This window comes from Balaenoptera physalus (assembly GCF_965194825.1).
Source record: "Balaenoptera physalus genome assembly, chromosome: 13".
NCBI classification, from domain to species: Eukaryota; Metazoa; Chordata; class Mammalia; order Artiodactyla; family Balaenopteridae; genus Balaenoptera; species Balaenoptera physalus.
The window spans coordinates 91,146,981-91,159,569 of NC_138892.1; the positions used below are offsets into that span (position 1 = coordinate 91,146,981).

General features: G+C 35.9%; 1 protein-coding gene and 1 long non-coding RNA gene across 2 annotated transcripts in view; one reads left to right on the forward strand and one right to left on the reverse strand.

The window, feature by feature from the left end:
• The window catches only part of LOC309641247, a 214,818-nt gene that overhangs the window by 10,690 nt on the left and 191,539 nt on the right, over nucleotides 1-12,589 (forward strand). The gene's annotated exons all lie outside the window — the stretch shown is intronic.
• SLCO1B3 (solute carrier organic anion transporter family member 1B3) overlaps nucleotides 1-12,589 on the reverse strand; it is an 83,033-nt gene that overhangs the window by 3,429 nt on the left and 67,015 nt on the right. Inside the window, exons 11-13 of the mRNA XM_082422504.1 lie at nucleotides 11,112-11,277; nucleotides 8,736-8,920; nucleotides 3,454-3,518 (exon numbers count right to left, since the gene is read on the reverse strand). Of these exons, the coding sequence (XP_082278630.1) occupies nucleotides 3,454-3,518; nucleotides 8,736-8,920; nucleotides 11,112-11,277 (416 nt within the window). The remainder of the gene's footprint in view (nucleotides 1-3,453; nucleotides 3,519-8,735; nucleotides 8,921-11,111; nucleotides 11,278-12,589) is intronic.

A 12,589-nucleotide genomic window follows, 5' to 3' on the forward strand; every position in this document is an offset into this window, starting at 1 on the left:
GCCCAGCTTCACTGAGTACTAGGCTCCTGGTAGGCTGTGCTTTTTTTTTTTTTTTTTTGCCTCAGGGCTCCACTCCCACCTTCTTGGAGTCTTGAAGCATTTTCTCTCCATTGATTGTGTTCATTATTAATACCTCCTGAAGCAGCCTGGGCTGTCCAAGGGCCTGTGGTGCTGAATTTTGCTTCTGTTGATGTTCTGATCATAATGATGCCTAGGTCTCTCCAGTGGCCTGTACCTAACCCAGTGTTTATTTGTAGTGTATGATTTTGTAGAATTTGAGGATTTTCAGGAACACACATGTTGTCTTAGAGCAGAAGTGCCCATCTGCTTTTACTGCTATTTTAATAAACTCTGACATTGACTCCTAGTTCTAAGCATTGGTAACTTGACCAAATTTTAGAGATATGCTAATTTTCAAATTTTATTTTGTTACATAAAAATGATAGTGGTTCATAGTTTACAGTTTTGCCAATTCCATTTACTTTTAATCAGTCTCAATTTTCTGAGAGTGAGAAATCTTAAAATGTCAAGGAACTGGTGTCTGAGACGAATATATCTGAGGAAAACTGGTACAGAGAAACTGGATTAGGAATTCACAGGTTTTTACAAATCTAAGCCATTCCTTTGAAAAATGAAAAATATGTGCCAACAATTTATTTTTCTTATATAAAAATAGCACTGGTTTGATCAAACTTAATGAATTAAATGTTTCAGGTAACAAACTTGGTCTTATATTATTGAAATTTTAAAACTTCAGATAACTTGTTTTCCAAATACCTATTTCAGTTTAATATACCTTCTACAATTTACATTGTATTCAGACAGTTGTTTGTGACTGGACATTTGGTCCTCAGTGTGTATTTTTCCCCTAGAAGAGTTAGATTCCATTGGGCCACATACTGGACGTATCAAAATAGGATGCTTACAATCAGAATAGCAGAATTCCTTTTTTTCTATTTTACGTCTCTAGAGGACCTTCTTCTATTCTCAGTCTCATTTCAGCATATCAGAAGGAGTACTGGCTCCCCAAATTCTCTTTCTATCTGCTAACTTCTATGGCTTAGATTCTAGGAGTGAGGCATCTCCATTGGATCTAGAGGAACTGCCAGGATTGGACAGAGAGCTACAAAAGACAAGGTAGAAACTTTAATGCCCATAGCTAACTGAAAGAAGGCAGTCTGAAAAACTACTCACTGTATGATTGCAACTATATGATCCTCTTCCATAAAGTCTGCACTATTCCTGCCAGCTGGAAATAACTATCCTCTTTAAAACTCTTAGCACTTTGTAGCTCACTCACAGCCCTTGTCATCCTGCAGTACCTCCATCTTCTTCTCTCCCATACCTTTTATATTTTCTCCTTTTACCTTTGAGGATCTGTGATTTTCTCCCAAATATACTTCTTGGACAACTGCTCCATTGTAATTTGGCCATAGTTATGCTTCTTTCTTTTGCTTGCAAGAGTCCCAAGGGTTGACACCCTCCCATTTCCTTTTCTTTCAGCCATCAGTGGTTGCCTCCATGCCATGATCAGTTGCCTACCCCAGTTCCTAGAGCAATCATGTCCTTTTCCTACTTCCCAGGAATAAGCATATAATGTTAACAGGTCTTAAAAAGAGGTAGCACAGGGGTTAGGTTAGAAGTTGTTAAGCTAACAACAGGAAACTGTATGGTATGAATGGCAAATGGCAACAAGGGGAAAAGGATAATTTTCTAAATCTTGTACTAATCACCTCATCTGAATATTTAGAAATAGGCCTTTAGCCTCTAGATTCTATAGTATTACTATTTGACAGCAACAACAAAAAAACACAACTTCCTGAGCTTTCTTTCATTCAGAGCACTCCCCATTCCAAGATGCTCAGTTCGAGAATTTTAGTGCCCATGAAACCAAGCAGAACCCTGTGGGCCTCCGCAAGTACAAAGGTCCCTCCATGTCCCCTGCCTCTTGTTTGTAGAAAAGATGAAATCTCCCAGGCCTTCCTGAGTCACAAAAGAGCAAGCTCAAGCAGTAAATTATTAGGACAACAGAGTCACAGAATCTTTCCAGTGTCTGATGTACATCCCTGAGTTGTTTTACAGATACTATAACTGCCACCAAAGAAAAAAAGCTAACCGCCTAATGACCAGACTATAGCCATGCCATAAGCTGCTCCATCTATGGCTAGCACAATTCTAAGAACTGGCTTCAGATAATGGGATTAACATTATTGCTCATGATAATCTATATTTTGTGGGCATCAAAATAATTGTAGTTTACTCTGCCTGTATATGTAAGTGGGCAACTAAAATTATCAGCAAAAAGATACTACAGACCCATGTCGACATCTTCCACTTTAAGAATACAGTGCCCTATGTCGGCATGAAATTACAGAAGATGGACTTTCATCCCTAATCCCATGGAATGGAATGATGTCTGACAAGCAGCTCTTTTGCTCCTTTTCTGTTTGTCTATTTCTGTTCCCCTTAAACCTTAATTATAAAAATCAGATCACTAGGTAACATTTAACCTAACGCCTGACTTGTGCTCTACTTAATGCACACCATGCCTTGCCTAACCTGTTGATTCTTTTCCTAGATTAAAAGAAGTAGGAATGAAGAATTAAGTAATTAAAAAATGATTGACTCTCTATCCCCAGTGCCCCCTTAGCAAACTTGCAAACAGACCACACGGGCAAGATAGCATCCAAAGGAAGATCAGGAGTAGTCAGCAGGTCTGCATGAAGTGAAAAAATGATGAATCTGACCTCCTACCTTAATAATTAACTGAGATTATTTCCCCTTTTTCCCTTTAAAAACTTTCATGGCTGAGCAGAATCTTCAGAGATGGTTTTGGGATGAGTCTGCCTTCTCCCTAGATTGCTGGCTTTTCTGATTAAAGCAACTTTCCTTTCTACCAACACTTGCCTCTCAAATATTGGCTTTTGAACAGGGAACAGCCAAACCTGAGTTCAGTAACACCCATTCCCTTTTGCATTTTAAATTTCTATAAAAGGTTATCTGCCCCAGCCTTAGAGAACTAGTCTGAGGGACTGTGAAAGTCCTCATCTGTTGTTTTACACAATCTCCCAGGCCTCCTGAGCTGTTTTGGGCATTACCCCCCTCAGCATAGAAGGAAGGTCCTGCACTCTGCATATGGGAAGAAATATTCCTAAGTCTTAAATTAAATTCTTGGAGACCACTGATCTTTGTTTTAGAAAGGATACAATACAAATATGATGACGCCTTGTTCTTACGGATTGATTCTAAATAGAACTGACAACAAAATTCTCTTTTAGGTCATTTAGTTCTCCTTTATCTCATTATTTTTCATTTACCACAAACATAAAAATGATATTTTACTTATACCTATTTAAAGGAACTTTCTGATAATTGGAAATCAATTACATTCAGTCTTTGAGCTTTGACATGAAAATTTATACCTGGAATTTATCATCTACGTATTTATCATACCTAGTGTTCGAATAGTTAGTGAATGGAAACCCATGGCAAGTGATTTCAGTTCAGGTTCAACATTTCTGAAACAAGATAAAGGCAAAGCAACATTAAGCATCTCTAAAATACCAGATTGAGCTAAATATTAAAGCATTTCTCAGTGTTGCTCTTCATGATCTAATGAAAATCCTCAAGTGAAGAGCGGCTATTATTTAAAGTTATATTTTCAGTTGTTTTAGAAGGCAAACATCTGAATGATATTAACAGTTCTTATTTCTTTACTTATTCAATGTGTTACAATTTCAAGACAGTTTTACAAACATTTCCACATTTGATCCTTAGGAAATCCTGAGATAGTGGTTGGAATAGACTTTATGATATCTATGAAGACAGTGATTTTGTGTGATCTGTTTAGTTGATACCTGCCATATGAGAGAGCAAATACTTTTATGTAGGTCTTGGTCTGAGCAGAACTCTTTTTACTACTTTATTTCTATCATTGCTGTTAACAGAAAGGTTGACTAATATGATTCATAAACTACATAATATAACCAGGAAGGTAAAAAAAGATATCTGTATTCTACTGTCTAGTGTATTTAAATGTCATTTTAAAGGTAGCAAATACACTTGTATCCTCTCTTAAAATTTAACTCACTTTTGCATTTAGAAAGTTATTTCCACAATTCCATATTTCTATGTTCAATGAGCTGATGATACAACCAACTCTGTAATAACCTAATACATATCAAGCAAAATAAATTACCTGACTGCAGTGGCAAGATGGGGGAGGGCGACTGAGGCTCAGAAGTTCTGTTTTTATTGAAATATTGAATTAACTGATACAAAGGTTTATTTTTTTTCTTGAATGACTGTATGTGTTCAGAGATAAATAAATTTAGTCATTCAACAAACATTTGCCATGTGCCTCCTAGGAGACTCTATGCTAGTCTTTGTTATTGATATAAATAGATAAATCATGTTTCATAGGAACTAAATGCCTTAGACAAGTCATTCAACCTCTCTTAGCCTCAATTTCCTTATCTGCTAAGTAGTCTTATCTTGTGTGTTGTGAGGATACAATGTAATAAGCTAGCCTGCTAAACCTCAATTTTCTTTACACAAAATTGCCCCTTAACCCTTGTAGGAGAGCTACGCTTGAGTGAGATTCTCAAAAGTATTCAAGAAAGCTTATAAAAGTAAACAGGATAAAAAATTAAATTAAACATAGCATAATAAAAATTAAACACAGCAGAGTTATGTATTAAGAGAGAAAATGAATGGAAAGGGTTTTTTCTCTGCTTTTGCAAAAGACAGGGACACTTGCACTAGCCGAGCTGAGGACACAAAAACTACCCTTGAGGGCAGTGAAGCCATGCCAGTAAGTAGATGAGGTCATGTTATTCAAAGAGGTGGTTTCTTCCCTGAGGAAATTGTCATGAGGGAATCAGCCATGACAGTTAACTAGTCCAGTTAGCTGTCTCTCTCAAATATCAGATTTCTTACAAGGGCTTTTGGGAAGAGAGAGAACGCAGTTTGTTCCTGGTTGAATTCTCTGTGACAAGTGCCTGAAGTGTCACTTTTCATTGCAGTTGATTTTTTAAAGGATGCATTTGGCTTACAAGCCAGATGCAATAGAGGCAAAATTGAGATGTTTGTTATCAACTTGTCTTTTTACCCAGGGAGAGGGCTAGTGTGTAGGAGAATGGAGTGGACTTGGGGATAGTGATAATATCTTCCTGAAAGGGAACTTGAAATCTTAGACAACTCAGTGGAAATGATAGACTTATGTGATATAATGACACACAACACACATACACACATATACAATGACAATCACACACACTCCTACATTCACGTGCATGCACACTTACAGACCCTCATGCTCATACTTACATGCACACTCTCAACACACACAAACACACACACACACACACATTTTTATCATGTAAAATATTGGTCACTGCAGCATGAGTCCTACCTCAATCTGATACTGATCAGCTCTGTATTTTGATCAACATTTCTCAGGATGGATTCTCCACAAAAAGCACCTCCTATCATAGCCTTCTGTTTTCCCTGATTCTGTTCTTGCCTCCCAAAGACATATTTTCCACACAACAGCCAGAGTGATCTTCTAATTGGATAAGATAGTTGTATAATTCTACTGCTCAAATCTCTCTGCTGGCTTCTTAATACAATGAGAGTAAACTCCAAAGTCTTTACTGTGATCCACAGGGTCTGTGTTATCTGGACCATGCTTGCTCTCTCATTGTACTTCTTACCTCTTTCTTCTTCGTACAGTCCTCCTGATCTTGTACATGTCAAGTATGTTCCACCTCAGGACTTTTACCTCCACTGCTACCTTCCCTGGATTGCTCTTCACCTGTTCATATCTGCATGATTTGTACCCTCAATCTTTATTCAGGTCTCATCAAATGACTTCCAGTGGAAGGTATCTGAATTAGTACTGCTTCTCCACCCCCTCTTCTTTCTTTGCTTTTCTTTTTTCCTTTTTTTTTTTCCTCATCAGGTTATTCTCATCTATGGTCTCCCCTTTCCCACACTAGGAGCATATTAAATCAGGTTGTGACAGTGGAATGTGGATCCTAAAGCAGACCCTTCCATCGCAATTTACAGAGACAGAGGGTAATTAAAACCCTAGTTAGTGAAGATGAAGTGCGCCTCCTTCCTCACCAGAAGTTAGTGATGGAGGGCTCTGTCGAGGGCCTGAGCAATGTACTAAAGACTTGGTTGTTAGGCTTCTTAATGTTTAATTTTTTTGGATGCATGGTGATTAGCTAATTGCATTTTACTGGAGATGCAGGCCCTTGACCTGGTGAGGCTGGAGGTTCAGATGCTCATGGAATGTTGTGGTCTAGTTTGGTGATCCATCTCTTTCAATGGCTCAGACAGATGATTGAATAAAAGCCCCAGAAAAGCACTTGGTAGACTAACCACACTTTGTAGAAGTGAAGTAGGATGTTTATCATGCACATCCGACAAGCTTTGACAAGCTTTAGCCTCAATTATTCTATAATATGTGGATTTCTTCACAACTTAACTATTCTTGCAGGGAAGGTAGCTTTTACTAAGAGGAAACGGGCTCTTATGATGAGTCGTCTTCTATAACTCCTGTCCAATTTTTAAAGATTCACAGGGTTGGTTGAGCTTTCAAATTCTTGGGAGGGAACAGTCTGAAACTACCATCTCTTTAAAACAGTGTTGTAAAAAAATGTTTTTGAAATTATTTTGAAAAAAGTTTTTGAAATTAATTATTCTTGCAGAAAAGTTGTAAGAATAGTACAAAGAATTCCATCCTCATTCCTGTCACCTGTATTTCCAAGCATTAAAATTTTATTACCTTTTCTATATTTTTACTCTGATTTTTTCTTCCTAATGCTTAACACTTCTTTTTTTTTTACATATTTACATGCTTATTTATTTATTGTTTCTTCTCCTACACTCATCCACTTTCCCATCCCTCACCCCCACTGAAAGCTAATGGAAGGAGGGCCCTTAACACTTTTGTTCACAGTTCCATCCTTGGCCCCTAGAACAATGCCTAACATATATACTGAATGTGTAAATATCAACACTCCTGCTTACTCTAGTTTTAATAATAGCTTTATGATGTAAGCATCGGGAAATCACTAATAGACTGAAGTTTATATTTTTATTCCACAGTCTACCTCACAAAAGTTCTCTTTCAATAAAATCAAAGGTTGGTGAGAAATCAATAAATGTTTTTGATAAATGGTAATGCTGATCTTATCACTTTCTTATTAAGATAAAATTATCATCAATGTTGTAACAGTTATCTCTAAAATTCTCATTCTCCTCATAAAAAATTTTAAATTAAGAAGCCAAGACTTGTTGAGATGCAAGCTAATTTGGAGTTTTGAGACAACTTCCTGTAATTTAATTAATCTGTAATTTGGCAAATATGGAAAGCTTCTCCTTTTGAGTAGACAGTATTTTATGTTAAGGTAGAGCTTTATCTGTGGAATAAATTAGTATAAATAATTTGACAAGTTTTAAGGGTCACTGTGGAATTTAAACAACTGTAGTCTCAGTTTATAGCTTTATACTTATTTTAAAAAACATTAATACATTTGTTTTCTTTCCCTTCTATGTCATGCTGTTGGCTGACCGTGAACCTGTTGCTAACTACTTATGTCTTAAAAGTATAACTAGAGGTTAAGCCAGATCACCATATTTACACATATATATTTTAATACCTAAATGCAAGTCTTTATATGCTTTCACTTTTAGGTGATTGAAAGATTAACTTCACCAACAGGCCTTGTATTACCTACTCCCTTCCTAACCCTGCAGTCTTACCTTGTGCCATCTGTTTCACTCAGTATGTTCCAACCAACTGGCTTCTGTTCACTCCTCAAACACATCAGTGCTTTCCTGCCTTGAGGCATTGGCATATAGCCCCTCTCCCTGTAAAGTTCTTCACTGCTAACTTTAACATACCCTCTAGACCTTTAGATTGTGTCACTTTTTTTGAGAAGTATTTTCTGAGTCCTCTTCCTCACAGCTCCTCACCTCAATCCTAAATTTGTTTTTCCTTTTTATTCCCTTTAATAGCACTCTTTTTTTCTTAGTAGTACTAACGACAGTTTGTAATTACGTGTTTATTTTTAAGTTTATTTGTCTTACATAGGTCTTTCCTGTTATACTCTAAACTGTATGAGAACAGGTACTTTATCTGTTTTATTCACCATGGAGTATTCTTCACCAAGTGTGGTCTAAATATTTGTCTAATCAGTGAAGAAAAGAACGAATATTGTTCATGCATTTTTCTTTTCTCTACGAGGGTATTTGAGAGACTAGGTCAAAAGCCATTCTTTTAGCTAGGATTAAAAACTTTGGAATATCATAGACTGTTTATATTATGTGATCTGGTTCCCAAATTTTTTTTCTTCAATGGAATCAATACGTGATTCACTTTGACAGGCCCAACAGGGTATAAGGCATCTCGAAATGAGAAGTTCTTTTAGAATCACAACGGGGATTCTTTCACATTGAGGCAGTTGTCGATCAGTCTCTGTCTTAAAAGTCTCATTAAGAGGAGAAAGTATGGAATCTAGATTTTGTAGTGGCAAAGGTCAAGGCAAAATTATTAATTATGGCAGTGAAGTATCACAGTAATCCTAAGAAAATGCATTCTTAGAAAATTTAAATGTAACAAAATATGAATTTGGGTTCCAAATATATTATGGAAAAATATGCACATTATTAGGTGTGTTTATAGTCTAATATACGTAAAACTGCTTTTAAAAAGTCATACTCACTTAAAAACCAGCATGATATTTGAGGTGCTTCCCAATGCAGAAGAAAAAAAGATAAATATTTGCACTACTATATAAACGTAAAATTTTCTTGTACATTGATCATTTTTGGGGCATTCACCCAACTTCATTGAGTTATTTCTGCTCTGGAAACCATTTACTTCCACACAGCTACAGTTATGAAACATCTGAAAAATAGTTTTTGAAATATGACAGAATATATTTACAAAATATGACTGGGCTATAAATATATTCTATTATATTTAAAGACATCTCACTCATCTAAGCTAAAATATTTACAGTTTTTAAAGAAAACATTCTAACAATACAGCTGTTTAAGAATTGAAAGGCAAAATAGTTTCCTGGATTCCTTTCTAGACAAGAAAATGTAATTTACTATTAACTTTTCATACATCCCTAAATTAAAAATTAGGAAAGAATAGAAAAAAGTAATGTCTGAAACTCTAAATTATTTTCTCATCAATATAAAATGTTTAAATATTTCTCTACCACTCACTTTTATTTTCTATAGCACACCTACTTACTCTCTTTAACAATCTCTACAGAGTGTTAGTGACACTCCCTGGGTAGGATTGCCTAGGGAATCCAGAAAATATAGTCGATTTGGAGGGGTCAAACCTGGGTCTAGAGCCACCCATTCGAATGGGGCAAAGTCCAGGGCGAAATGGGCCAGGCACGGATGCTAGAATTTCACTTTGGCCAGAAATACAACATCCGATTGCATAATGACAGATTATAGGATAGATGATGCCATTACCAGAGAGGTTCAACCCAACAGAATACCCTAAAGGTTAGAACACAGCTAGAGAAAATTTAGGAACAAATGATTTTAGAAATTTAATTTGGCAGGAAATTTATGTAGCTAGATGGCTTTAATAAATTCTGTTCTGAGTCTAGGCTAAACTAAGGTTTAAGGGAAGTTTGAACCCATTAATGCTAAAGATCAATTACTGAAGGAGGAACTGGGGAAGAATTTGAATTCATACTTATCTGATGACCAAGCTTTACTTTTTTTTTTTACTAAGAATTGTGTGGAGAAATTCTTTATGTAGCAAGCCTATCAGGCAATAAAACCAAACTTAAGTACAAAGGGCATTATTTTGAGTGATTAAGAAGGGATGACTTATTACTAAGAATTTGGTAAAAGGACTCCGCATTGGTCCCTAAATGGTAAAGTATTAAGAAGATGATGTCTCCATAGTAGACAGAGCTCTCTTTAGGATTCTAACGTCATGTCTCTTCCAGCCCTTCACTCGTGGACAAGGTGGGACAATAGGTTGAATGGGGCACTCTCAATGAAAGGCACTATAGCCATGCATATGAGATATGGGTTTTTAAGTATAGTCTTTGGGCCATTTTTGTGAAAATTTATGACGCAGCTTCAAAGAATCTAGGTTCTTCAAAGTTCTTCAAAGTTCTCAGTGACCTTCATTAATGCAGTTAGTAGGACTATGGGCAAGAAAATAGTGGTAAAGTTTGAAAATCAAAGACAGGAGGTTGTGGTAGAGAGCAATGATCATAGCTGATAATATTGCTAATATTGGTGATAGGAAAAGAGCCCAGCAAATGGGTCCCCAACTTTGTGAGATAGTCAGTGGATTGGAAGTAGAATAGAGAACACCATATCTGATGCCCAGCTATTGGAAGTTACTTGGGGGATTGGGGAGAACTCATAATTTGCATGGAAAGGGATATTTTGAGTGAAGAAGACAGTGGCACTTCTATGGGAGATTTTAGCAATAGGTAAGCAGAATATTAAGTTATCCTGTGTAGGAGAAGTGCCAACCTTGAAAAAAATCAAAATTGGAAGCCAAAAATTGGACAGTCAAGTGAGCATGAAGCCTTGATTAATTTCTTGAAAAGTCAAAAGGGTATTGAGCCTCAAGATAAACTCTCCAGAATCTATATGCAAGATTGCATATAGATGGTTGTCCTGGAAAGGCACCTAGATTAACAAAGGGTTGGCTCAGGATTTTCCCCTAGCATCTGAAGGGTAAAGTACTTCCAACCTAATGGAAATCATATCCTTTAGTCAAATGAGGTACTTCCTAGAAATCATAAATGTTTTTAAATTTCAAAAGGTCATGGTATTATAAATGCAAGAAGAAAAGGTGGGAGTAATCTCATGAGAATTCAAGCAACAGAAAAACCTGTTTGTGTCTCAAGCAGGATTTTATGTGAGGCTTTGTTTACACACCACAGCCATCACAATGACAGGCAATAATAGGAATCTTTTTCTATCTTTTTACTGGTGACCTTAGTTGTAGAAACATTTGGTAAGTAATTATCAAAGTTTAAGTAAGTTAAATCAAATCTGCAGTTTTGATTAAGGAGAAGAAAGTAAAAAGTAATACTCACAACAGACTTTTTACTGCCACTTGAAGATTTGCATCCTGCTAAACAAGGTGATATGTAAGTTATTCCATTGTCCCCACAGAGTGGTTCCCATTGACTTTGATCACAATTGCAGTCAGAGTTGCAGTAAGAAAGTGGTACATTTATATGAGATGCCACTGGATTATTTCTGGAAATATATGATAGACATATATCAGAAAGAGAGAGAAAAGAAGAAGAAAAAGAAAGAAGAAGAAAGGAGAAGAAGGAGAAGGAGAAGAAGGAGAAGAAGAGGAGGAGGAGGAGGGGAGGGAGGGGGAAGGGGAAGGGGAGGAAGGAGGAGGAAGAAAAGAGAAGGGAAGGGAAAGGAAAGGAAAAGAAGGAGGAGAGATGAAAAGGAGATGAGAAATAAGGGAAAGGGTTGTCTTTAAATTAAATAGAGATATTTTGCTTGTCCAAAATAGCAAAGTTTATTTTTAGTGCTTATTAACTTTTTCACCCTTTATCTTTACCCAGACAAGATTTATGATGTAGAAAAAGTAAAACATATAAAAGAAACCAAAGAGGATAGGTAAGACATAGACAACAGGTCTTTGTGATTCTATCAAAAAATTACTCAAAAATCACTTCATTTTTCTGAGAATCGGTTTCTGTTCAGTAGGGTAATGACGTTAGACTAAGGGTCTTCCCAGCTCACTGTAAAGTCTCATGAATCTGTGAATGTTAATTAACTAGTTTGAATTTTTAAATCTATATTTTAACTACACAAGGAAAGAATTCAACGTGGTCAAAGCACAATCCTTATGGATCAGTTTTTAAAAATCAAGAATAATAGAATCAGTTGAGAAAGACTAGAAAAACTTCATATGCTATTTAAATGAAACCATAACAAATTTTATAATGATTTACTGTAAAACATCGTTGTATTTATAAAATATAATCTTATAATATGGCTAAAATTATTAAATGGATTATTCATATAATTAATTTTCTGCTTATAGATTTTTAAAAATTATTCTTTTGTTTTTGGGTAAAAATCTTGATAAATTATCTTTGAATGAGAAAGTAATTTTCATGAAGAAAGAAGAAGGTAGATTCAGAAATTCTGTAATCAATGATTTTACTAAAAGCATCTAATACCTAATCCTGCTTGGGGACACACGATGGAGAGGGAGTGATTTAGCATAATGATTAATGACTCAGTCCAGACATTTCAATCAGACAGTCCTGTGTTCATATTACGTCTGCCACTTCACAGCAATGTGACTACTCTTTCTAAAATTAGATTTGCCATTTGTAAGTCATAAATCCTCATAGATTTTTTTTGGAAAAAAGTTAATTTAGCTGTTCTCAAACTTTCTGTTCCCAGCAGCCTGTCCATTCTTGAAAAGTACTGAGGACCCTAAAGGTTTTTTGTTCAAGTGGGTTCTACTTATTGATATACATACTCTACTAGAGATTAATAATAAGAAAAATTTAGTACATGAGAATGCACAAGCACA